Source organism: Tachyglossus aculeatus, chromosome 5 (genome assembly GCF_015852505.1).
Source record: "Tachyglossus aculeatus isolate mTacAcu1 chromosome 5, mTacAcu1.pri, whole genome shotgun sequence".
In the NCBI taxonomy this organism is placed as follows: domain Eukaryota; kingdom Metazoa; phylum Chordata; class Mammalia; order Monotremata; family Tachyglossidae; genus Tachyglossus; species Tachyglossus aculeatus.
This window is the reverse complement of record NC_052070.1, coordinates 77,063,831-77,075,041: the sequence shown is the minus strand read 5'-3', so window position 1 is coordinate 77,075,041 and position 11,211 is coordinate 77,063,831. Positions and strand designations below refer to the sequence as shown.

Here is an 11,211-nt window from a genome sequence, read left to right as displayed (position 1 = left end):
GTAATTTATCATAATGTCTGTCCCCCTTGCTTGTTTGAAAGCTCCTGAGGGCAGGGATCATATCTACAAACTCTGTTGTATTTTACTCTCCCAAGTGTGTGATACAGTACCATGCACACAGTATGCACTAGTAAATACCTTAAGTTGCTCACATGATTGAATAGTTTTAAATTTAAACCCAGTCTTTTAAATGTTTATTTACAGGCCTGAAATTTCCACCAACAAGACCTATTCATTTCTGGTTTACACTGAGGTAGATATTGGAGAGCTGCTTATGTTGAAGCTGCAGTGGGAAAAGGATTCAATCTTCAGCTGGTCTGGCTGGTGGAGCAGTGCTGCCTTCGGTATCGAGAAAGTCAGAGTGAAAGCTGGAGAAACTCAGAAAAAGTAATTTGATTCAGTTTCTCCTTTTATAAAATTCAATTTTTTTCCCAAGGTACTTGCTAAGCACTTACTGTATTCCAGGTACTTTACAAAGCACTGGGGGAGATACAAGATAATCAGGTTGGACCCAATCCTGTCCCACATGGGGCTCACAGTCTAGGAAAGAGGGAGGAGGATTTGATCCCCATTTTATAGATGAAGTAACTGAGGTACAGAGAAGTTCAAGTGACATGTCCAAGATCACACAGCTGACAAGTGGCTAAGCCTTAAAGTGGCCTAAAAGCCTTAAGCCTCAAGTGGCTACTGCAACTCATGGCCTTAAAATCTCATTTCATAGATGGAGATGAAACTGTTTCCCCACTGTGGTTGTAAAGGACAATTAATGAAAATTATAACTAAAATGCTACTGAGACATGGTTCTTTGGCAGATGAGGAGCAAATATCAGAGAATCCAATTTAACCCATGTACCAATGAAAGATGACATGTATTATCAATTAATCAATCATATTTATTGAATGCTTACTGTATGCAGAACACTGTACTAAGGGCTTGAGAGAGTTCAATGTAAGAGGATAATCCACATGCTAATAAAGGATGGCAAATAATAGTGGCTATTAGAAGGAACTATTAGAGAAGCAGCATTAAGTAGTGGATAGAACACATGGGCCTGGGAGTTAGAAGGTGATGGGTTCTAATCCCAGGTCTGCCACTAGTCTGCTGTGTGACCTTGGGCAAGTCATTTTACTTCTCTGTGCCTCATTTACCTCATCTGTAAAATGGGGATTGAGACTGTGAGCCCCATGTGGGACAGGGACTGTGTCCAACCTGATTTGCTTATATGCACCCCAGCACTTAATACAGCCCTGGCACATAATAAACACTTAGCAAATGCTATTATAAAAATTATTATTATAAGCCAGAATTAGAACACAGGTCCTCTGACTTCCAGGCCCGTGGTCTTTCCACTAGGCAATGGTGCTTCCCTAATAGTTCTAATAGCCACCATCATTTGCCATCCTTTATTAGTATGTGGGTTATTCTCTTACATTGTACTCTATCAAGCCCTTAGTACACTGTTCTGCACACAGTAAGCTCTCAATTAATATGATTGATTAATTGATAATGTGGGTCATCTTTCATTGGTACATGGGTTAAATGGATTCTCTGACATTTGCTTCTCAGCTGCCAAGGAACCATGTCTCTAGTATTTTCGTCATAATTTTCATTAATTGTCCTTCACAACCACATTGGGGAAACAGTCTCATCTCCATCTGTGAAATGAGGTTTGAAGGCCATGAGTTGCAGTAGACAGTTGTTGGCAGAGCTCGAATTAGAAAACCCAAACCCCTGATTTTTGAGCTTGCTTTTCCAAATACAGAGCCTTTGCACAACAATGCCAGAGATTGTGTTCTGAAACTGTAAATAAGAGAGCCTAGTTTGGTCTGGAAGAGTCAGATTCCAAGGCACTCTGACACCTCTGCTCTCTTGCAAGGGTGTGGAGGAGATATAGCACTCAGTCCTTGGGCAGAATTGGGCAGAGAAGTTGAAACTTTTGTAGGAACTCAATTTACTTATGAAAAAAATGAGAAAGCTGGCAGTTTTTGCTGGGTGACTTTATTATTAATAGACATGCCCTTCAAATTCCATTTCAAGTTTTTTTGTCATGGCTTTAATTGTAAGAAAAAAAAAGAGAGAAAATGCCATTCTCCCTGTATCCCCTGCATCTAAATGACTATGTTTCTAGCAGCTCATAGGTAAGGACAATGAAAGTATGTTATGCAGCCTTTTCTCCTCATCTCCAACTAAACATGACTCCAGGCCCCATCTCTCTAACTAGTCAATAAGTAATGACAATTTGAAGATTTTATGGCCTTCATAGTGTTGTGGTACATGCTAATTTCATTTTTCTTTAACAGGGTAGTTTTCTGCTCTCGAGACAAAGTCTCAGAGCTGAAGAAAGGAAAAGCACCAGTGGTGTTTATAAAATGCCATGACAAGTCCCTTAGTTCCCCTAAGTTCCTAAAGAAGAAGACTGTCTGGTAAGAACCATACAGTATGTCTCTCTCAACTTCCCGAACTCCTGAGCTACAGTCTGTGTCACCTACAATCCCTGCTTATCAGCCAAATCCTTGCATGTGATTGAGCTGGTTTGGAAAACCAAACTCCCTGAAGAGTCAATCAATCAATCAACAGAATGTATTGGGTTCTCAGCACTGTACTAAGCACTTGGGAAAGTATAATATAATAGAGGTGGTAGGCATGATCCCTGCCCACAAGGAGTTTACAGTCTTCATGGGGAGACAGAAATTAAAAGACGTTACTATTAGTATTTATTAAGGGTTTACTATGTGTCAAGCACTATTCTGAGTACTAAGTACATATACCTTGTATATGTATGTGTACATAAGTGTTCTGGGGCTGGGGAAGGGGTGAATATTATGTGCTTAAGGGGTATAGGTTCTGTCCCTTTGTAATATGGTATTGGTTAAGCACTTTCTGTATGCCCGGCACTGTACGAAGCGCTGGGGTAGATACAGGATAATCAGATTGGACACAGCCTGTGTCACACATGGGGTTTACAGTCATTCATTCAGTTGTATTTATTGAGCACTTACTGTTTGCAGAGCACTGTACTAAGTGCTTGAAAAGCACAATTCAGCAATACAGAGAGACAATCCCTGCCCACACTGGGCTTACAGTCTTAATCATTTTAGTGTGAGGTAACTGAGGCACAGAGAAGTTAAAGGGATATCCCAAGGTCACAAAGCAGACAAGTGGTGGAGTTGGGATTAGACCTCTGACTCCCAGGACCATGCTCTTTCTACTAGGTCATGCTGCTTCCCACAGCTTATGTGTTTACCACTTGATCCCAAATCATAGCACAAATGAGTGTGGGTGACAGGACCCAAGTCAGTTCTCAACCTCCCAATAAAGCATTTGCTGACAGTGGGAATTGGTAAACGAAAGCATCAGCAATATTATTAGAGGGTAAGTGCTTTGTTTGAGTGTAAGCTCCTTGTGGGCAGAGAATGTGCCACTTCTTTATTTTGACCTTCCCAAGTGCCTGACACAGTGCATCACACCAATTGGACACTCGATAAATACTACCATTATTTGGCACGGAGGACAAGCAATAACCCCTTCTACCGTCCGGATTCATAGCCTCATTCTTACATGCACTGTCTCTGTCTTTTATTCTCAGAAATCACCTAGCATTTCAGTTGAACAAAAACAGAAGCAGGATGGAACTTTTATATTGTCCTCAGGGTATTTCTGCCCACACAGATTTCAGACATTCCAGGAAATTTAGTCAGAAAGCCTAATCTCAGGAGATTCCAAGAGTGGTTTGAAAGTTGGTTAAATTGAACTTATGGAGCCATTTAATAATAATAATAATGGCAATTATTAAGCGCTTACTATGTGCAAAGCACTGTTCTAAGTGCTGGGGAGGTTACAAGGTGATCAGGTTGTCCCACAGGGGGCTCAAAGTCTTAATCCCCATTTTCCAGATGAGGTAACTGAGGCACAGAGAGGTTAGGTGACTTGCCCAAAGTCACACAGCTAATTGGCAGAGCTGGGATTTGAACACATGACCTCTGACTCCAAAGCCCATGCTCTTTCCAGTGAGCCACACTGCTATTTGAACTTTAACTAGGAAGCTCTTGAACTGACTGACAAACTTTTGTGGTCTGTCCCATCCATATAAACTATGGGCAAATTCTCATTTGAGAATATCCTATCTCCTCTTCCCTTGGACCCCTTAGCAACTGCATTAGGTTGCAGATGTAGCAAATCAGGCTGAAAATGCAAAGCCTGCAAATTAGTCATTATGACACACAAGGGCCCTGATCCTAAAAATGGGCCACATAAATCTGCGGATACTGGATTAGAGGGGCAAGGGAAAAGGAGGGAGAATTTGGGTGTCATCCTTTACTCAGATACTATAATGGTAATAATTGCAGTGTTTGGCAAATACTTTTCATATGCTAAGCACTGTATTAATCGCTGGGGTAGATACAAAACAATCAGGATGGACACAGTCCCTGTCCTATATGGTGTCACAGTCTGAGTAGAAGGGTGAAAAGGTAATGAGCCTCCATTTTGCAGATGAGGACCCTGAAGCTCAGAGAACTTAAGGGACTTGTCCCAGGTCACACAGCTGGCAGGTGGCAGAGCTGGGAAGGTGTGTCCCTGGCCACCTGATGAGCTTTTTGGAGCTGGGAGGAGAACAAACATCCTGGCTGCTGTTTAGTAGCATCCCTCAATTATGCTCAGGATGCCCTAGGCCTCCAAGGTCCTGCTCTAAGCTGCAGGTACCACTCTGGGGGAGTTTAGCAGAGATGGTTTAGGTAATCCTCATCTGGCATGGATGGTTTTGAAGAACCACCCCAAGTATCCCATAGAGAAACTGAACTGAGAATCACCCAAACATAAACTTCCCTCTGAACTCCTCAGGGTCTCTTGGACTGGGGAATTCCTCATTATGATACTTAAGTGCTTACTTTGTGCCAAGCACTAGCTCCCCAAAGTCAATCCTCCCCCTTCTCCAACACCCCCGCTCTCAACCCTTTCTGCTACTCTCCCATCCTTCCCAGCAGTATCTTCAGATGAGATCTCCTCCCTCCTCTCAAGTGCTATTCCATCCACCTGTGCTTCAGACCCCATTCCCTCGCATCTTATCAAATCTCTCACCCCTTCCCTCCTCCCCTCCTTAATTTCCATCTTCAACCGCTCAATCTCCACTGGTTCCTTCCCCTCTGCCTTCCAACATGCCCACATCTCCCCAATCCTAAAAAAACCCGTCTTGACCCAACCTCCCCTTCTAGTTATCACCCTATCTCCCTCCTACCATTCCTTTCCAAACTCCTAGAACGAGTCGTCTACACCCACTGCCTCAAATTCCTCAATGCCAACTGTCTCCTTGACCCCCTCCAAACTGGCTTCTGTCCCCTACACTCTACTGAAACTTCCCTCTCAAAGGTCACCAATGACCTCCTTTTTGCCAAATCCAACGGCTCCTTCTCTATCCTAATCCTCCTCAACCTCTCAGCTGCCTTCGACACTGTGGACCACCCCCTTCTCCTCAACATGCTATCCAACCTTGGCTTCACTAACTTCGTCCTCTCCTGGTTCTCCTCTTATCTCTCCGGCTGTTCATTCTCAGTCTCCTTTGTGGGCTCCTCTTCCCCCTCCCATCCCCTTACTGTAGGGGTTCCTCAAGGGTCAGTTCTTGGTCCCCTTCTGTTCTCTATCTACACTTACTCCCTTGGTGAACTCATTTGCTCCCACAGCTTCAACTGTCATCTCTACGCTGATGACACCCAAATCTATATCTCTGCCCCTGCTCTCTCTCCGTCCCTTCAGGCTCGTGTCTCCTCCTGCCTTAAAGACATCTCCATCTGGATGTCTGCCCACCATCTAAAACTCAATATGTCTAAGACTGAACTCCTTATCTTCCCTCCCAAACCCTGCCCTCTCCCTGACTTTCCCATCACTGTAGATGACACTACCATCCTTCGCGTCTCACAAGCCCGCAACCTTGGTGTCATCCTCGACTCCGCTCTCTCGTTCACCCCACACATCCAATCCATCACCAAACCCTGCCAGTCTCCTCCACAACATCGCCAAGATCCGCCCTCTCCTCTCCATCCAAACCACTACCCTGCTCGTTCAATCTCTCATCCTATCCCGACTGGATTACTGCATCAGCCTCCTCTCTGATCTCCCATCCTCCTGTCTCTCCCCACTTCAGTCTATACTTCACTCTGCTGCCCGGATCATCTTTGTGCAGAAACGCTCTGGGCATGTTACTCCCCTCCTCAAAAATCTCCAGTGGTGCCTGTCAACCTACGAATCAAGCAAAAACTCCTCACTCTCGGTTTCAAGGCTCTCTGTCACCTTGCCCCCTCCTACCTCCCCTCCTTTCTCTCCTTCTACATCCCATCCCACACCCTCCGCTCCTCTGCCACTAACCTCCTCACTGTACCTCGTTCTCACCTGTCCCACCATTGACCCCCAGCCCACGTCCTTCCCCTGGCCTGGAATGCCCTTCCTCCACACATGCGCCAAGCTAGCTTTCTTCCTCCCTTCAAAGCCCTACTGAGAGCTCACCTCCTCCAATAGGCCTTCCCAGACTGAGCTCCTTTTTTCCTCTCCTCCTCCCCATCCCCTCTGCCCTCTCTTCTTCCCCTCCCCACAGCACTTGTATATATTTTTGTACAGATTTATTACTCTATTTTACTTGTACATATGTACTATTCTATTTATTTTGTTAATGATGTGCATATAGCTTTAATTCTGTTTGTTCTGATGACTTTGACACTTGTCTCCATGTTTTGTTTTGTTTTCTGTCTCCCCCTTCTAGACTGTGAGCCTGCTGTTGGATAGGGATCATCTCTATATGTTGCCAACTTGTACTTCCCAAGTGCTAAGTACAGTGCTCTGCACACAGTAAGCGCTTAATAAATATGATTGAATGAATGAATTCTACATACTACTAGGGTAGATACAAGTTAATCAGATTGGACATATTCCCTGGCTCACACTCTTAATCCCCATTTTACAGATGAGGTAACTGAGGCCCAGAGAAGTAAAGTGACTTGCCCAAGGTCACACAGCAGACATGTGGCAGAGCTGGGATTAGAACCCAGGTCCTTCTGGCTTCCAGGTCTGTGCCCTGTTAACTAAGCCTTGCTGCCTTTCATTGACTCCTTGAGGTGACAGTATACCTAGGGACCACTCACAGTCAACTAAACACAGCATCAATCAACTAGTGGTATTTATTGAGTGTATACTCTGTGAAGTCTGTGAACTATGTCCAACCCAATTTTCTTGTATCCATCACAGTGCTTAATAAAGTGCCTGGCATATAGGAAGCACTTAACAAATACCACTCCTTAAGGAGAGCACTGTACTAAGCACTTGGGAGAGAAAAATATAACACAGTTGGTAGGCACTTTCCCTAGACACAAGCACTATGAACCAGAAGAGAGCCAAAGAGGGTGAAGGGAGGCTGCATAAACCTGGAGGGATTGTAGCTGAGCCCCTGGGCAAGTAGGGACAGTAGGAACAACTCCACTGACTGAATTTCTTTTGGAAATCAGTGAAACAGTCCTCTAACACTGGTTTCTATCTGAAGGAGCTTGACTGAATCAATACTAATGACCCATTTCAGTCATAAACTCCTCCCTGCCTCTTGTCTCTCCCCACTCCAGTCCTTACTTTATTCCACTGCCCAGATCATTTTTCTAAAAAACTTCAGTTCACATCTCCCCATTCCTCAGAAACCTCCAGTAGTTGCCCATCCATCTCCTTGTCAAACATAAACTCCTTACCATTGGCTTTAGCCCTCAGTCAATTCAACCCCTCCTATCTTAGTTTGCTGATTTCTCACTACATCCCTCATGGCTTTGTTTCTCCAATGCCAACCTAATCACTGTGCCTTTATCTCATCTGTTTTGCCATTAACTCCTTGCCCCCATCCTCCCTTGGACATGGAATTCCCTCCCCATTCACCTATGGCAGACCACCTCTTTCCCCACTTCAAAGACTTATTAAAATCACATCTCGTCCAAGAGGCTTTCCCCAAATAAGCCCTCATTTCCCTTACTTCTCCTTTTTGTATTGCCTATACATTTGGATCTGTACCCTTTAAGCCCTTGATATTTACCCAGACCTCAGCCCCACAGTACTTATGTGCAGATGCATAGTTTATTTTAATGTATTTTCTCCCCTCTGGATGTAATCTCCCTGTGGGCAGGGAATGTGTCTGCCAACTCTGATGTGGTGTACTCCCCCAAATGCATAGTCCAGTTTATGTGCACACAGGGCTCAGTTCATTCATTCATTCATTCATTCAGTCGTATTTATTGAGCGCTTACTGTGTGCAGAGTACTGTACCAAGCGCTTGGGAAGTACAAGTTGGCCACATGTAGAGACGGTCCCTACCCAACAGTGGGCTCACAGTCTAGAAGCGGGAGACAGAGAACAAAAAAAACCATATTAACAAAATAAAATAAATAGAATATATACAAGTTAAATAAATAAATAAATAGAGTAATAAATACGTACAAACATATATGCATATATATAGGTGCTGTGGGGAAGGGAAGGTGATAAGATGGGGGGGATGGAAGGGGGGCGAGGGGGAGAGGAAGGCGGGGGCTCAGTCTGGGAAGGCCTCCTGTAGGAGGTGAGCTCTCAGTAGGGCCTTGAAGGGAGGAAGAGAGCTAGCTTGGCGGATGTGGGGAGGGAGGGCATTCCAGGCCAGGGGGTTAACGTGGGCCAGGGGTCAACAGCAGGATGGGCAAGAACGAGGCAAGGTTGATAACACCCTCTCTAATTCCAGAGTGGCAGCACTATTATATGCAAACATGAAGCCTCCATAAAATTAGAGTGCTTCTTTTTATTTTTTAGAAAAACACAAGTCTCCAGGTGGATAAGAAACATTTGAATTCCAAGAAGAATGTACCAGATGAAGAAACTGTATTTTGAAAGTGAGCCCCAGTGCTTTGGGCATTTGCAAGAGGGTCTGTTCAAATGCTTATCCCAGCTGAATTAACATTAGCCATTTTTCTTTGTTAGCTATTATAGGGGACAGTCTCAGAAAAAAAAAAATAAAATGGTCAGTAAAATGTGAGGAACAAAATGGTCAAAAAGCACATATTCCTAGAATAAACTCCCTAGTGAAAGGCATTGGAAAGAATAAGGACCTTGGTTACTTGTGTTCCTGCATTGGAACTAAACTCTCCCTTATGAGCAGCATAGCAGTTTCCTAATATTCATTGGAAAATATAATTGTCAAGAGTCTGTTTTTTCAGGGGGGAGGGTTATTCCTTAAAGGATTTTCCAAAATTGAATAGAGAAAAGTGTTTGCTGCCTTATCCATTCTCTGCTCACCACAAACTGGTCCAATTAGGGAAGGGGTGTCTTCACTTTTCACACATTGGGAAGCTTGTTGCTTCCAAGAGGTCCAGGAAAGAATGGACATGGAGAAAATAATGATTAAGAATGTGGCTGAAGAAGCACTCTAACTGGGAATTCCCCACTCTAGTCAGTCTGTTCCCAGTCTTAGTTATAAATCAAAAACAATGAGTCTGTTCTTCTGTATTGTGCTATCCACTTAATTATACAATAAAGTATTTACCTTGTCCCAAACAGGAATTTTAACATTACATTGTTATTGCTGTAAGAGCTAAAGTGAATAAAATTCCTTGCAGGGTAATTATGTTACCTTCTTAATATATATATATTAATTGATGTGAATATTGAAATTTCTGTTCTTGACTTTTCTGACCTCAGACAAAGCATGGCCAGCCTAGAGCTGAGTTACTTTCCAGACAGAACATTTGCCAGTATAGGGTTTACCTTGCTTTTTGGAAATAAACATGTGGCAAATGATGACTCTCTGCTTGTTAAAATCACAGATTAGCCAAGGGGTCTGAATTCACACAAATTTCAGGAAAGTACGGTTTTTCTTTAATTGAGAAGACAGACTCTATGCAACATACAGTAGGTAGTGTATAACTGATTTAACTATTCTGAAGTGTTAAGCCCACATAAAAGTACAACTAGTGTTTTTTGTAAATGATCAACAAAAGGTTAGTTTGCAATTATTTATAAACTGAATAATCACAGTATATTTTCAAAATGCTTTCATAGACAGTTTAGAAACAGAAAATAATAGTTAAAAAGACAAAACCAAACAGTATCCAAACTATAAGCAGTAATGTCTTTTTATGTATGTCTACTTATCAACCCCATAGTTTGTCAGGTAAACACATAACTAGTATATTGCTATGTATTAGAATGAACTCCTTTACGGGTTGCTAGAATATGAGTACTTAGCCTAAGACTAGGCTGGGCTGCTAGATAAAGTTGGTCTAATTGTTGAAGTTGATATGAATTGGTGTCAAATGAGATCTTTGCAAATGATAAATAAAGTGATATATGACCTCCAGTTGACATTGCCCTTCCTTGTGTTTACTAATTTTACTAATTTGGTGGTTAACTTTAGAATGAATGCTTGTACATTTAAGATTGGATCAGACAAATTTACTCAAAGCACTTGAATTCTAATTTCTAAAGACTTTTATATGTGCAAAATATGATTTAGCTTTAAATGTTATTTATTAGCTGTAAATATGTGTGCGTGTAAAGGTAGTTTGTATATGTTGATAAGATTACCAAGGCTATCTTCATTTATATAACTGTGGTGCTAACTTTGTAAATATCTTTTAATAGTGATATTTTCTCACTGAATTCATTACTTCTCTGTAACGATGCAGTGTAATAGGCTTTTCTTTAAACTTCTCAACTCTGTGAAGTAAACTGTGCTTTTAATAAAATTGACAAAAGTATGTAATACAGCGTTAATCATTATTTTAAATCATTCCACTCTGCTTTAAAGAATAAATCCAACAATTTGGTGGATTCCTTTAAGGGTCAAAATCACTAATGTTCCCGATAGGTTTATGCCCAGAGCTCATATGCACAGCACTTTATAACATATACCCCATAAGTAAGGTATAGATTTTTTCAGCTTAAGGAAGAATCAATCAATCAATGGCATTTATTGAATGCTTACTGTGGGCAGACCATGGTACTAAGTGCTTGGGAGAGTATAGTACAACAGAGTTGGTAGACACATTCCCTGCCCACAACAAACCCAGTCTATTTGAGAATAATTACCTGTTTTTATTTTTAACATATGGGGTAAATGGTGTACATTTTTTTAATTTTCAGGATTTATTTTTTCCCTAGGTCTAGGAGGTTTCCACAAAGGGAGTGAGGGGAGGAGTTGGGGGCACAAATGCCACCTACCCAGA

General features: G+C 42.3%; 1 protein-coding gene across 1 annotated transcript in view; it reads left to right on the top strand.

Moving 5' to 3' along the window:
• Positions 1 to 10,728, top strand: part of LPL (lipoprotein lipase) — a 34,692-nt gene extending 23,964 nt beyond the window's left edge. Inside the window, exons 8-10 of the mRNA XM_038746859.1 lie at positions 205 to 387; positions 2,302 to 2,424; positions 8,801 to 10,728. Of these exons, the coding sequence (XP_038602787.1) occupies positions 205 to 387; positions 2,302 to 2,424; position 8,801 (307 nt within the window). The 3' untranslated portion in view covers positions 8,802 to 10,728. The remainder of the gene's footprint in view (positions 1 to 204; positions 388 to 2,301; positions 2,425 to 8,800) is intronic.
• The last annotated feature ends 483 nt before the right edge of the window (positions 10,729 to 11,211 follow it).